General features: G+C 31.4%; 1 protein-coding gene across 1 annotated transcript in view; it reads left to right on the forward strand.

The window, feature by feature from the left end:
• The window catches only part of sotv (exostosin glycosyltransferase sotv), a 55,240-nt gene extending 38,265 nt beyond the window's left edge, over positions 1-16,975 (forward strand). Inside the window, exons 3-7 of the mRNA XM_074177212.1 lie at positions 1,108-1,654; positions 4,811-4,991; positions 9,767-9,964; positions 13,469-13,710; positions 16,562-16,975. Of these exons, the coding sequence (XP_074033313.1) occupies positions 1,108-1,654; positions 4,811-4,991; positions 9,767-9,964; positions 13,469-13,710; positions 16,562-16,783 (1,390 nt within the window). The 3' untranslated portion in view covers positions 16,784-16,975. The remainder of the gene's footprint in view (positions 1-1,107; positions 1,655-4,810; positions 4,992-9,766; positions 9,965-13,468; positions 13,711-16,561) is intronic.
• Positions 16,976-17,229: the final 254 nt, after the last annotated feature.

Here is a 17,229-nt window from a genome sequence, read left to right on the forward strand (position 1 = left end):
GCAATGATATGTTTGCATTGAATAATACCGGAAGAGTAACTAGGTATGCCGATGAAACTGCAGTCTTTTACAAGGTGGATACTTCTTCAAAATATGGTAGAAACAGATTTTTTTCTCATAAATGACCAGTTGTATCATAAACTTTTAGCTATCAACCTAAAAAAAATCTGTATTCGTTACTTTCTGTTGCAATAAATCCGGAGCTGCACCTTTTCATTAAATTGTATCCAATATACCTGCAAAAATAGTATATATTAGGTCTGTAGAAAATATTAAATATTTAAGAGTGAATATCAATAATAACTTCAAATGGGATTCTTATACCGATTTCACAATGAAAAAGCTACGGAAAATTTTTTATCAATTCAAAATTTATCAAAAAAGCTTGTCTGTCACTGAATTGGTAAAACTGAGATATGCTATTACTATCTGGAGAAACGCTCATATCATACGTTTAAATCCTTTGGAAATAACCCAAGAAAAATTAATTTGTCTCATTTTCACCAAACCCCTCAGATTTTGTCCCGATGGTCTTTATAGAAAAACTATTTTTTATATTGGACAGCTATATTATTACTCTGTAAACGTTATGTAACTTAGAACCATCAACTCATTAACACGAATATAATGCATGATATCGAAATGTACTCGCCTATCTCTGCATCCTAAAAAAGTCAATTTCTCAACGAGCTTTTTCATATGTTTTGCTAAAATTTTGTAATCCAGTACCTGGAATGATAAAAAAAGTTAATTATAAGCTAATATCGAACAAAAAAACTGATGTCATTTTACCAGTACTAGAACATGACAGAAATTTTGTACAACAATTATTAAATCAAGACTTCAAACACTTTTTCCGTTATAATACTATTATATTTACATTGTATAGACATTGGCGGGTACCTGGGTACTTATCGTTCACTGGCTTCATTCTTATACAAATATTTTAAAGCACATTTTTATTTTGTATTGTGCACCGCTATCTGTTCTTTGAATAATGTTATTATTGTTATTATTGATATATTAATAGATTTCAAGTCTGTTAGTGAGAAATATTTTCGAATACATTCAAGCAACTATTGTTATTATAATGTAATATTTTTTCAGATCTTGGCTAGTCACATCATCACAGCTCAACATAGACCCTTATTTTTTAACCGAACTGCAAAAACTCAAGTACCAACATAATGAATATATATTAATACTCGATGCTTGCCATGATCACAAGTATACTCAGCGATGTGATATTGAATCCGGAAAGAGATTCTCTTATCCAAATATACTAACAAAAACGATCTTCTGTTTGGTGTTTAGAGGGGAGCGAATGGGACAGTTTGTACTGCTGGAAGCTTTGGCGGCCAATTGCATTCCTGTAATTGTTGTGGATGGCAATGTGATGCCTTTTGATGGTATCATCGATTGGAGGCATTTTTGTATATTCATCATGGAGAGCCATTTGAGTGGTTTGATGGAAGTGCTGAACGCTATTTCGGAAAAGCGTATAAGGGAGATGCAGAGGAGCGCGTTTTTCATGTATCAGTCTTATTTCTCCGATATGGAAAAGATAGCTTTAACTACCTTAGATATTATACAGGATAGGGTATTTCCTCATTTGAGCCAAACATATGACCAGTTCAATTTGAGACCTGCTGAGGTAAAGTATTACCTTTATTAAGGCTGAAAATTTGATTTCACTAATAAATCTTATATTTTTGAAAGGTATATTATTACTGAATGAGAATAAGAGTGTTACATTCATGATCCTATATCACACATTATTGTTTACATTTGTCATACGTCTCACCAGTGATACAAGTACATGACCGAGTATGAAACCTGCATCTGCATCTGAGAAATGAATGAAATTTTAATGGCGAACTTTATATAGATGTGGAAAGTTCACCCCAACAAGTTACTGGGTGAATTCAAAGCATTTTTCACAAAGGAAATTAGTATTTATCACTAACTTGTCATCTTCAATAATTTTATCTATCAAAAAAAAACAACTAAGCAATTGTATGGATACTTACCTTAACGGTTCACAGGCTGAATCTATAATAATAATAAATGGGCTTTATTCATCAACTTCATAAACAAAAACAAACTTGCAAACTAGTAAAAGAATAATCATGAGTGATGAATCGTCGAAGTATTAGCAAAATCTCTTTTTCAACTCAACCGCAAACAAAAAAAAATCAGATTGAAAAGGTGAAGAAACGCCAAGAAAGATAATATAATACCATAAACAGATGAAAATATAAAGGTAACTTACTTCTATATCGTGATTTCAGAAAATACAATGCCATGCCGTGTCATATTTGGATTCAGTTTTTCTCTGCTTCTTTACAGTAAATCTTCAACCTTTCTTTAGAATCAAAAAGAGAGTACAATCTAAAATCACTGGGTAATTGATTATATAATTTATGAGCATTGTATGAAAAACTGCGGGTGAAAATAGCAAAAAGATAACTAGGTACGATTAGTGATTTACTGTTTCAAGTATGTGATCTACTTACACTGGAAAAAGTTGTCAGCTTAGTAAAGATATATTCTGGTTTTTTTTGGAAATGAGAATCTTATGTGTGTTAGTTAAGAGGTGCAAAATTCTGAGGGTATCTAGTCTCAACCAACCAGAGTGTTTCATAATTGATGAGATATGGTCATATTTACGAATTCCATAACAAAGTCTCAAACATGAGTTTTGAATAACGTTGTAAGCGATGTGCGTCTTATTGCAGTAAGGCAGGTCCGTAGATGCTATCACAATAAAAAAATTTAGAAAAAATGAGAGACTCGCAAAGTTTCATTTTTGAATTGAATAAAACATTGAAATATTAATAAAAGCTGCAAATTAAAAAATAATATTAACAAAAATGAAAAATAAAAATAAAAATGATCACCCGAAGACGATTGTGGATACTAACAATCGAAACGTCGTGACGTAACTTGGTTTGGAATCTTTTAATTTTAATTTTTCATTTTTGTTAATAATATTTTTTAATTTTCAGCTTTTATTAATATTTCAATTTTTTATTTTCCGGTTGTAGCTTGTATATTATTTCCTTGTAATTTCAGTTTTTTGTTTTAATAAAATTGTTATTTTCGGTTAATCTTTTATTTTTTTCAGGGATTTCAAATCAATTTATATTATATTAGACAATGGAAGTCCGAACTAATGAAATACACCACGAAACATTGTCAACCACTTTCAAACAAAATTTATATAAATGATTTACCACAAATTTTTGTCAAATCTGTATGTTGTAATAGACCAACTCGTGTACCAGTTTTTACAAGAAAAGTTGAATATTTTGTTGTAGTTTCTTTTAGCTAGGATTTGCCTCTTTGAAGCTCGATGGAATAAATTCATGTGCAACGATATTTGTATCTTTCAAAAGGAGGATTCGTGTTTAGTGTTGTTAACCTATGATACTAATTAAACTGATATATCAGAATTGTTTTGTAAATAATGATTTCCTCAAGGTTCCAATCATATGAAGCAAATTGTTACGATTCTAACAGTTTTTGGAAAAGAGAAAATAAAATATAACCATGTAGAGTTTTTATAGTACAAATATTAAACATAATATTCCCAATTCACAAAATCTTCTAGATGTGCTTTTCCTCAAAAATACAAATAAAATAATTTAATTGTGACCCAAGTATGTTTATACGTAATTAAAATACAATTTGAATATTCTCTACTTTTTTCTTCGGTTCTTTTAGCTTTCTCAATATATATTTGCATTGGTTTACGTCATGTCGAAGACGTAATATGGTCTTTTTCTTGTTAAGTTACGAAAAGTTGGATATCTCCATTATGGAGACTTTTGAAAAGTAGAACAACCCAGAAAACAAAAAAATGGTAAAAAGCTGTTATCTCAAATTTCAGGTGACAACTTCAAATTGAGTTAATTTCATAATGAAATAACTATTGAAATAAGTATAAAGCACTGCCAAAAAGGTTTACATTTTTTTCATAATTCCTTCGCTTTGAGATTTGGGAAATATTCGAGGTGGTAACCCACAGTGTATAATACTTTGAATAATTGTGTTATAATAGTTTACAAAACCACAACACGTTTTTCATAGTGCTTGAATACTGTGCTCAGTTCAGTTTAGTATGAAAATGCTCTTTGCAGGAAACATGTGTTGCTGTTATGTTATGTGAAAATTTCACAATAAGTGTTCCTTTTACGATTATCACGGATCTCAAAAATTGGCTAACTCCATCACAAATATCACTAATTCAAATTATCTAAAAGAACAATTCATTCAGGCCAGTCTCAAATTACCTACACTGTAGGTTAATGGACTGACACCTATCAGAAAATAACTGCTTCCCTGGCTAATACCTCGAAGAACGTTGGATTATATCCGACAGGTGTCAGTACAGGAGTCTTCACTGAAGTTATTCCTGCACATGCTGTTGGCGATAAAACTGCCGCAATCGATTTTCAATTATTGGAACATACTTGCAGACCGGTTTCGGACTGTTTGGCCACTAGTCAGTGCAAGGTAGTGTCTACCATCAACATTAAATCATTGACTTTATGTATTTTGAGACTGGACCGTTCTTTTAGATAATTTGATTTATAGCCAGTCCCCAAGTATGCCCACTCAATTTGTGAAATCACTAATTCACACTATGTAATATTTAACTGGCTAATACAGATATCTTTGTCCATCTAACCATATAATTTTTCATAATTCCTCATTACACCCTGTTGCCTTCTGTCCATAAAGTGAATATATTGAGTTATCATATAAATAACCGCACATTATTTCATCTTCTAATATTGTCTTTCAGATTAACATGAATCCTTTGTTTTTTCCCATTACTTCACCGAAATCTCACGGATTCACTGCTGTTATTTTGACATACGATAGAGTGGAAAGTCTGTTCACATTGATCGAAAGATTATCAAAGGTTCCTAGTCTAATGAAAGTCATAGTTATATGGAATAATCAGAAAAAACGTCCTCCACCATGTAAGTATGTCATTTTTTTCTAATTTTATCTATGAAATATTATGAAATGTAGAATCATGACGATACCTCGACAAAAGTTGTGATTTATATTCACTATGTATGAAACATTTTCTAATGAATGTAGTTATGAACCAGAAAGACAGTAAAATTATGAAAAGTACCAGATACGATTAATTCTGATTTCATTGCTACCAACATCAGAAATCATCAGTATCGATATAATTGTGTCTCCATAGCTATTTGCAATGCAAGTATTATTTATTAGTCGAAAATAAAAGAAAAAACTAGTTTTGCATTCCTTAATTATGTGAGCCATTCTAAGCATTTCTGCATATACCAACATTCTGTTTTGAATAGGAATACTTTCTGGACGAAAATCACAGATAAATTGGCATAAGTATTATAAAATATTTTGAAAACCATATTTCAAACTAGGTTTTTTAAATCTTCTGCATAGAGTAAAATCTTTTTTCTGTTAATATTTGTCCAGGACTTTTTGAAAAACATATTGGAGACATAGTATTAAGAGAATACCAATAAATTGAGTATAGCATTTAATATGCTTTATACAGATGAGAGGTTTCCCCGTTACCTAATCTTGAGTATTTACTCCTTCTGGTGTTGCAATTTTATGTAGTTGATATTATGGTGATTTGATATACATGGTCCTGCAACAGTGGCGCGGTGCTCCATATCTCTATTTAGGAAACAGATAGGAATCTAAATTTCTATAATATTACCTTATTACTCGAGCTCGACAAAATAAAAATATTGGTGGTCACACAGATTGTTTAATTTTTTATAGGCGGATCCCAACTGTGTTTTTTCAAATGGCAACCTATATTTTTTATCGTTTTTTCAGTTTCTACATAGAAAATAAAAGACACTTTATGCATATCTTCATTTCAAAAATATTGACCGTTTTCGAGATATCCAGCATGACAGGTTTCCAATATTCGTCACTCAGAATATTTAAAATTATAAATTTGTGCCAAGTCCAATTGAATTTTTTTTCTGGTCGAATATTCTACATTGGTAACTCTCTCAAACGATTTATCTGAAATCTACCTGTGATATACAGGGTATGAAAAAAACCGCTTGCCATATATTGTAAATAAAAATTTGCAGAATCTTCCTTATTTCAAATGGAACACCCTGTATATTATTGATCCATAAGGAGCGCCAAGGAAACCTGTACAAATTTTATCAAGTATTCCCCATGGCTAGGTTCAATAGTTTTTCTTAAAAAAGCATTTTTTTCGAAAAATGGTCGTTCTTCCTATTTCCACGCCATAAACTCGATGAAAGACTTTTTTCAAAGCAAAATCCATTTGACGACTGATAAGAATGTACGAAAAATATCTTGTTTCAATTTTGTACATTATAGCGTGTCCTATAGTTTTTCTTATTTATTTTTTTTATGACAACTCTCTATTGTTATCGCCATAATATCAATGATTTTTTTACTGTGAAATCCATATGTGACGGCTGTGATCGAGATATATGTTATGTTTAGAACACATTTATTCTCTAAATAGAACACCGTGCAATTTCTTCATTTGATGCAAAGTTTTTGTCCAAGCCTTTCCTTAAAATATCGCCCCATGCCTATAATTACCTGTTGCTAGATGAACAAGTTTTGAATTACACCGCAAAATGTACGTTCTTGAATGATTACAATAATTTCAATAATCTCGAAATTTGTGCCATATTTTTTTGGTTTAAAACAACCTTCAGCGAATAAAATAATATTAAACGATTTGTTGCAACTGGATGTATCAATTATTCTAAACATGAGCACATCAAGCCAGCTACTAATGAAGATAATGAATTGCAAGTTCTTCTTGCTATCGAAGAAGATCCTAGTAGGAGTCAACGACAAATTGGTGAAATAGTGGATATAAGTGAGACATCAGTGCAACGAGTTTTGAAGAAACATCGCTTTCATCCATCTCATACTACTGTATGCCGATTTAGAGAAGAGTGAGATTTAGCAATTGAGCCATGGGAAAAATTCGTCTAAACGAATATTTTTTCAATAACATTTTATGGTCGGAGGAATCGACATTCCATAAAAATGGATTTGTGAATCGACATAATTACCATTATTATTCGACAGAAAATACCCACTTATTGAGACAGGTAGACTAGAGAGAGAGAGAGAGAGAGAGAGAATATGCTTTATTGTATACATGATAAATCATGGTTACAAAGCTTAAAAATAGTACAAAATAATACATATAAAATATTAAAATCAGTACCAGGTGTGTGTACACATACACCAACAGACACACACATGCATAGTACATACATTAGAAACACAATAAAGTTCTAAGCCTGAGTCAATTTTTAAAAGAGAGAAAATATATATATATATATATATATATATATATATATATATATATATATATATATATATATATATATATATATATATATATATGTATATCAATCTGGATAACAATGTGTGAAATTATGAATCATATACCTAAACCACAATATCGCTTTACGATTATTTAAAAATGAATTATTACTAAGAATTATGGAGTATGAATAGTACAACTATGATAGCGTGTCACTGAAATATTCCTCAAGGTGGTAATACGGTCTAACAACCAAAATATTTTTTACAGCTTTTCTGAACTGCTTAAGAGGTATAATGTCTTTAATTTCATCAGGTAAATGATTGAATATTTTGCATCCATTGTAAATGAATGCATCTTTAAATAAAGTGGAAGTCGGTCTCGGAAGTTTAATATTATTGTCTTGTCAATATAGGTGGTCGTTAAATGTCTGGGGTGGCATCATTGGAGAATATGTAATTGGTACATACTTTTTTCAGGGACATATGAATGGAATAATGTATGTGCACCTGCTCACTATTCGGCAGAAGTGAGAGATCATCTGAATGAAGTATTTCCCAATAAATGTATAGGACGGAATGGGCCTGTACGGTGGCCCACTAGATCATCAGATTTAACAAAACTCGATTTTTTCTTATGGGGATACATAAAAAATATGGTTTACGTCTAGCCACCAGCTTCTTCCGAAAATATGCGCCTTAGAGTAACAAATGCTTCTGGCAGGATCACACCAGCTATCTTGGACAGGATAGAACTGTCTTTCAAACATAGACTTTAGCTCTGCTTTCAAGAAAATGGAAGACATGTCGAACATATTTTATAAAAGTTTCATTTTCAACCTTCATTAAACTCTTCCTATTTTGTGGTTTGTCAGTTGACAAATTTAAATATCTAGAACTTAAGCCCTGAATTCATGAATATACACCATAAAATGAAAAAAAAATTAGTAATATTCGCAATGTTTTTCATTTAATCTTGTTTGGTTTGATATTGCATGATTTATGGGAAAAATTCTGCATCCAATGAAAAAAATAATTTTAAGAAAAACTATTGAACCTAGCCATGGGGAATACCTGTTAAAATTTGTAGGTTTCGTTGGCGCTCCTTATGGATCAATAATATACAGGGTGTTCAATTTAAAATAAGGAAGATTCTGCAAATTTTTATTTACAATATGTGGCAAGCGGTTTTTCATACCCTGTATATCACAGGTCGACTTCAGATATATCGTTTGAGAGAGTTACCACTGTAGAATATTTGACCAAAACAATAATACAATTGGACTTGGCACAACTTTATAATTTCAAATATTCTGAGTGACGAATATTGGAAAAAAAAACCTGTCATGCTAGATATCTCGAAAGCCGTCAATATTTTCGAAGTAAAGATATACATAAAGTGCCTTTTATTTTTTATGTAGAAACCGAATATATAGGTTGCTATTTGAAAAAACACAGTTGGGATCCGCTCATAAAAAATTGAACATCCTGTGTGACCGCCAATATTTTTATTTTGTCGAGCTCGTGCAATGAGGTAATATTATAGAAATTTAGATTCCTATATATTTCCTAAATAGAGATATGGAACACCGTGCCACTGTTGCAGGACCCTGTATACAAAGAGTACACGGAGAGTAAACCTAGATGTGAGAACAATGGCCCGCAAGATTACCTGACTTGGCCTTGATCATATTTTTAATAATTTTTTTCTATATTTTCAAACACCAGGTTAATATGACTTGAGCTATCCCAAAACAATAAACCATAGCTTGTACTAATTTGTACTGAGCTAGTTTTAAGATTTTAATTTAAACTGTGCTCGTTAGCTGTATAATAACAAAGCATAATTTACTCAGTTTACTCAATAGTTCTATGTATGATTCTTCTATGCAGTATTGTTATTTATTGTAAGTTACAAGAATCATGCGACATTAATTTGCTAAATACTTCTGTGATCCTCAAAAATGAGAAATTTTATAAAAAATTTTGGAAAGATTTACCATTATCCTATTGTTAATACACCATTGATAAAACTCGTCAGCTACGATGATGGTTTCAAAAACTTCTTCAGGTGAATTACTTTCTGAAATAAGAATGCTTGTTTCATCATCATATACAATATGTCTCAATAAATTGGAATCATATATTATTGACTTCGGAAAAAAAAATCAATTAAACTTGCATTCCCAAAAACCAGTACAAAATATCCATATTGTCTCCAGAGCGAAAGTCAAGTAATATATGTGAAAAAAAATTGATGGAGAGCTTCATACATGTGTTTTTTTTGTCCAATAACACCAATACATTTTATACTGTCATTATAAATGAATCGAAATTTACTTTTTTGACTTGCCTAGGTATTTATGATGAGTGCAATCAATTCAGGACGTTTGTTATTATTACTTATTTTCAGTGTCTGAATTTCCAAAAATCTTAAAATCCGTAAATATAATTGAAACCAAGGCAAATAAATTATCGAATAGATTCTATCCTTATAAGGAGATCGAAACCGAGGCTGTTCTACACATAGACGATGACATCATTATGTTGACTTCCGATGAGGTGGAATTTGCCTATGAGGTTTGGAGGGAATTTCCTGATCGAATAGTAGGTGCGTATTTAATATAATAACTAGTTATATTTTTCAAATTATCATTTATAGACTGAGGCTGAAGAACAAAATAAGATATTGTTAGTTGATATTGAGTCATATTTGAGACAGAAATTGCATTTTGGAGAATTTGTGAGGTCATACAATGTCAGACAATCTTTGTGGCTTGAAAATGTGCAGTCAGATATACCTGTTTTAAGTTCAAGTGGAGAAACCTGTCTCTTCAAAATGAAATTTTAACCTTAGTCTTGATTTTTTATAGATATTGCTCTTACTTATTATTCCAAGCTCCAGACTACTGATTGCAATATTAGACTGCCTATACCAACATCTGATAAAAACAGAAGATTTTATTATTTATAATGGTCTCAAGTTATATAACTGTCTTCCAGATGTATTAAAGGAAAATGGAAATTATAATTCCTTAAAAAATTACTTTAAAATTAGATGATAGTCATTTCTTATTTATGACTCATAGATTTATTTGAACAAATACAAGGAACCGTCTTCAATTTTGAAATAGTTTTCTTTACATTTTTTTTATACACACCATTCCGACTAACATATTTCTCAACTCGATGAGACTTATCTTAAACAATAAAGAGTAAGTAAAATATTTCTTTGGTATTTCATATTGTTTTCATTAATTTTTTTGATGAGCAATATTAAATAATAACAATACCTTCAATACTAGTTTTGATATTGAAACAATCTTTGTAAGGTATCAGTTATTGAAGATGAATTTTTATATTAGGTTGAATATTTTTTTATACATTCATATTTATAATAATAATAATAATAACGGTCTTTTATTAATTTACAGTTATATTCATACATGCGAACTAAACAAATGCACCTACGTTACAAGGAATATAAACATTGCCATCGCTAAATTACTAAATAAATCACAGTTCAAATTGAAGATAAAGATTAGTCAAAGAAACATAGATAATTGTTTTTTAAACATTATTTATTATTTATTATTATTATTACTCTTTATTAGCAAATAATGCTCTTCATAGTACTGTCAGTCACTTATAAAATACAAAACAATAAAATATATATATATATATATATATATATATATATATATATATATATATATATATATATATATATATATATATATATAAAATTAGAGACAAGTTACATTTTAAAAACACGAAACTAAAAAACAAGACGAATTATTGATGACAATTACTTGAAATATATTCACTACATTTTCTTTTGAATGAATTTAATGAATCACAGCTTTTTATATGACTTGGCAGATTATTAAATGCAATCAGACCAGAACTATACAACGAGTCACAACCTATATGTTCTCTGTTGATATAAAAATTTCCTATTCTATTTCTAGTGGAGTGTGTATGAATACTACTTGTGTAGGTCAACTGATCACTCAGATAATTTGGCAACATATTGTGTTTAATTTTAAATATAAATATTAGCATATTTAATGTTATCCTTTGTTTGTTTAATATACCATTTTAAATGGTATATTAATAATTCTCAGATCGCACTGAAGATGAAGAGTGTGAAAAATGAACAGAATAAAAAAAATAAAAAAATAGGATAATTATGTTTTTTAAGTTAATTTTTGGTGTTCCTAAATTGTAAATTTGAACTTTTTCAACTGAGAAATTGACGTTTGTTCAAAAATTAAAAGAATGACATACATTTTCATTTAGAGGGAGTCTGACCCAAAATTTAACCCTCTTGCGGATGTGAGACACTCCCTAAATTTTTTCAATGGCTGGGGTTTGAGTCATACATCACTCGAGGAACTTGATGTCTCTATTAAAAAAAAGGTCAACAGTTGCCTTCATTTCTCTCATTGAGGGAATTTGACAAAAAACAACAACGATAGGAACAAAATTACCAAATGATGACTTTTACCAGTTGTCATATAATATTTCAACCGAATTTGTAAACTTTTTCTGACATAACTGTAATTGTCCGGGGTCAGCAATCGGCATTCCTTAACAATTCTCTGTCACAACTCTTCGGGAGTGTATTGGTGAGAAATCAAGTGGCTTCCTGGTTACTACACTAAACCACTTTGCCTGGGTTCCGTCCAAAAGCGAAAAGGAGTTTACAACATCCTCATGTAATTTCAATTACTGTGAAAGTTGTCAATTAATGCCAATGGTTAGTACACTTCGAATCCAATGAAGATTTGTTTTAATTAAAAAAGGAACAGTGACCAGAGTATGCTGTCATTGTCAAAATAAAACATTTCCTTAACACTCCCTCGTTTTGATGTTTGTGTGAGATAGTTTTGGAAACTACTTTTTCCAATGTATTTGATCAGCAGTTGGAATCCACTGGATTGGCTGTCTAGATCGCCTGATCTTACATATTTGGATTTCTTTCTGTGGGGACATTACTAAGACTACAAATCTGGAAGAAATGCAACAGATAATCTTTCAGGATTGCATTACTGACTCCGAACATCTAGGATAATGTAAGAAAAGTATTTGAAGTAAATTGTTTTATTGTATGGAACTTGTTGGAGGTCATTTTGGGTAAATCACATCAATGTTATTTGTTTTTAATTTTGTTTCAGTAAAGGAAACAAAAGTGAATTTTCAATTGTATCCTAAATGAAATGTTCAACGCTGAATTCTTTGATAAACAATTACTAGATCCCTCATGCTATTCAAAGAATATAGGGGTAGCTGCTGCCAGCAAGGGGGTGAAGTTTTAAGTATAAATTTCGTATAAATTAAAGCCCCTTGAAACAAATAATGACCTTTTCTTTGACATTTTTCATCACACATCCGTTTTTGAGATATAGAGGTGGAGCCTTTTTGTTGTAATACTCTTTAGAAATTCCAAGTGACTCCTGAATAAAATATTGTGTTGAATAACCATCTGTATTCTGTCAGGTGCTGACTACTACAACTTCTGTTGACCTCTTTTTACATCATTCAAAATAATGTCTTGTCCCTGTTCTTACATCTACCATAACTTACTAAAAATCCATGAAAGAAAATAATTTTTCAATTCGTATTTCCATAACTATTCAGTACGACTCAGTAACCTATTGAGGTGTCAACATTTTAGACTGAATAGATGAAAGATACATTCTTTAGACCTTGGACTAGAGATGAAATCGATAGTAGTTTAGCCGAATACCGGATATTCGGCCAACCTTGCAGCCAGATAGCCTGGCATTCGGTCAACCTTGCAATCAGATAGCCTCATAACGTTGCCATTTGGTGCATCGAAAGAAGTGCGCTTGAATAATTATAATTTTGTCTGATTCTGAAATGGTTGAGTGAAGTAAACTAACCCCAAAATCAGTTATTATTTTCTCATGTCTATGTTTTAATGTATGATATAATATATTATATTTTATATTATATCTATATTTATATTTTTATCTAAGTTTCACATACGATGTTGACTTATAATTGTGCAAGAATGTATGAAAAATAGCTAAATGAATGACTCTATCTATCTATCTATACATCTATGTTGATAATAATTTTCCTCTAGGTTTTCCATCAAGAACTCACATTTGGGACAACACTACCCAAAAATGGAAATACGAATCTGAATGGACTAACGAAATATCCATGGTACTGACGGGAGCGGCTTTTTTACATAAATACTGGAGTTACTTGTACACAAAAAACATGCCAGTAGATGTGAAAGAGTGGGTTGATGAGCATATGAATTGTGAGGACATCGCAATGAATTTTCTTGTCGCTAATATTACAAATAAGCCACCTATAAAGGTAAGTGTATCTCAAAGTTATTTTCCGGGTTGTTGGCCGTGGTCCGCAAGATTCTAAGCTCGACATAGGACAACTCAAGCACTTTGTCTGTTTTGTCATCGCCTTCATTAATGTCTACCTGCCGTCCCATATGAAACGTCAGTCATAAAAACTGCAGACTATGACCAACAAGTTTATACTGTTTAAAAAGTAATTACTTGGTTTGTCTATAATACCGACTTTATTATTATATTACAGTAGAAGTTACAATCCGATACAAACAGGAAGAAAAAGCTCTTTCCAAATAATTGCTTCCACAGAACATTCAATTACAAGAAAAAAAAACTCTTGAAACAACTACTTTCATACGAATATTGAATTATAGAAAAATCACTTTTTCCTATTCAGTTTGTACTCCAAACATTAGTTATGGAATATTACTGGAGTTTTTTCCCAACACCAAATCGCTATTTTCAACACCTCGACACGTGTTTTGATCAACAAGTGATCATCTTCAAGAGGAAAATTAAACTAGAAACTATCGCGAAGCTAACGCTATTTATGCTATATAGATATACCCTACAGGTAAACCCTACAGGTGTACCACCCATACAGGTATACCACCCATACAGGTATACCACCCTAAATTATTTTTACAATTTTGCCTTATCTACCACCCATACAGATATACCACCCTAAATTGATTTTATAATTTTGCCTTGTCTATTTTTTTACAATATATGTTTAAATGTTATAGCTGTATATAAAACAATTTTCAGCTATTTAAAAATCAATTTCACAATATTGCCTATCTAAATTTATTTTTGCAATGTGTCCTTATGTAGTAATCAGTAAACCCAACAATATTATTTTAACAAGCTATATAGTATGCTATTTGGTATAGGTCCGTCATCATTATTCATAATATTATTGTGTTTACATATTTCCACACTCTCATAGGCATCTAGTTGTCTGTTGTTGTTAACTTGTCTAACTAATCTTAGTGAACTGAAGTTTGTGGAATGGTTTTGTTGCAAAATATGATGGGCAACTGCTGATTTTTCAGATCTTCCATATTTTAAGTGTGCTATGTGTTCCTTATATCTTACTTTACTAGATCTTTTTGTCTCTCCATACTATTTTGCATCGCAGTCCTCATATTCAATTTCGTAAATTCCAGACTTTTCCGAATTCTCGACTTTGTCTTTTGTACTTCCCAAAAGGCTCTATAGTGTATGACTTGTTTTAAAAACCACCTTCATACCTAGTTCATTGAAAATCTTTCTAAAGTTCTTCGTATATTGGTGGTATGGAACTGATATGTATTTATCTTGATTTTTGTCCTTTCTGAAAGTCGAGATTTCGTTCATTCTTAACCTAAACTTTTTCTTTCTTATTATGTCACCTACAATACCCCTCTAGAAACCGTTAGTGGCTGCTTTTTCCTGCATTGTACGTCTTTCTTTTGTGAACCTATCATGTGTTAGAGGGAAAGTCAAAAGACGATGCACTAAAAAATTCAACCCAGCATGTTTGAGCTGTCAACAATATACCTGTCCAGGAATATACCTGTACTCGCTTGTTTCTTTTCTAAATATATCGTATTCTAACCCTCCATATTGGCTCCTTATTACCAAAACGTCAAGAAATGGTAGTTGTCTCTTATTTTCTAACTTATATGTGAATTTTATTGATGGACATCTATTATTTGAAGAGGAAACAAAGTCCTCAATACTCGATATTTTGGTATCGAATATCGCGAAAATATCATCCACATACCTTAGCCAAATCCTAGGAAAATACTTTGACTTCTCTTTGGTTTCTATTTCGAATCTGCTCATGAACAGGTCTGCCAGGTAGGGGGACAAGGGGTTTCCCATGGCAGTTCCTTCCTGTTGTTCATAAAAGCAACCTTCTAACTGGCACCGATTTTGTTATGGAATTGTTATGGAATTGTTATGTTATGGAATTGAAACAGATATCATTCGTAGGAACACTACACAATATAATATATGAAAGTTTCAATATAGAATTTCTCTTATTTGGAACACCATCATCCTCAATGGTGTACGTCGAATTTTCAGAACAAAATACCTATCAGCATCTCATCATCACCATGTTGGATAATATTACAGGACCAAGCCATCATTCATTTCATAACATCATGACTTCATGCCACTAGAATAAGTAAATTTACTCATGTCACGATAACAGTATGTAAAAACATTCATAGGGTAATTTGATTGTATCCCAGCCATAGAGCAACATTTTTGTATAAAGATGGAGAAGTAGAAAGCCAAGCTTTTTTCCCAATGAATTTCCTTTTTTTGGGATTGTTGACAAAAGAACCAAAATGTTTTCAAAATAACGAACTTCTTTCATAATATTCAACATTAGTCATACTCAGTTGAGAATAGGTTAGGTTAGGTTAGGTTAGGTTAGGTTAACTGAACTCTGGGGAAGGATTTGAAAATGTGGATATTTTTTTTTTGTATCAAGGGAATCAACTACTGCGCTTTTTGTCCTCCTGTTTTGGGTTTTTCCAAAAAGAGTTGAAATAATTCTCAAAATAAAAATTCTGTCCGTTATGAGATCTCTCGATTGTTAGCAGATGCACAGGTTATCGCACCAAATCTGTCTACTATTATATTTTTACATTTGGTGATAGCAGAGTTGACTAATATGGCTATTGGCCTTATGTTATGTGGATTCGAACTCAGGACCTTCTGATCGAGAACTAGCCACTCAACCACTGTACCAGTTTGCCCTTTTCTCCCGTTATTATTATTATTAATATCATTTTAGGAAATAAGAGTGTTCAGAAGAGAGGCTGAATCAACCTGGTTTCATCTAACACAGTTATATTTTTCAGGTAACTCCTAGAAAAAAATTCAAATGTCCAGAGTGCACGAGCAATGAAATGCTTTCGGCTGATATGGGTCACATGGTAGAGCGGTCGCAATGCGTAGATAGGTTCGCCAAGGCTTTCGGTCGCATGCCCCTGAATACAGTCGAATTCAGAGCAGATCCAGTCCTCTTCAAAGATCCATTCCCAGAAAAATTGAAGCGCTTCAACGACATTGGCAGCTTGTAGATTTTTTAGGTTTATTTATATGTAGATAGGTGTAGATATTGTAAATACTGTAAATACTTCATTGTTGTACTGATTTTTTGACCAGGGTTATATATTTTTCAGATATTTTATTGACTTTTTTTATTGTATTTAATGTTTTGTATATGTTGTAAATCTGAAATGTAAATAATATATTCGATAATAATCATCAGATTTCGAGCAGTTTCATTTAAAATCAAGCTACTGACATTGCGATTCATATGTACCGATATTTCTTTACAGCTTCAAAAAACAAAACCACTCTACTTTTACAGTACGTCAAGCTCTCGTCTTAATATCAAGACTTTGTCAGAATGCTAAAAATGAACACATTGAAATAATAAATTCAAAGCTAGTTCTGTTCCCAAACACCAGGACTAAACTTTTTTCGACGTGCATAACCAAGTTGACGTCTTCATCGCCTGAAG

Source organism: Leptinotarsa decemlineata, unplaced genomic scaffold (assembly GCF_025532065.1).
Source record: "Leptinotarsa decemlineata unplaced genomic scaffold, Ldec_3_MD MMD2_tig00002159_RagTag_RagTag, whole genome shotgun sequence".
Lineage (NCBI taxonomy): Eukaryota > Metazoa > Arthropoda > Insecta > Coleoptera > Chrysomelidae > Leptinotarsa > Leptinotarsa decemlineata.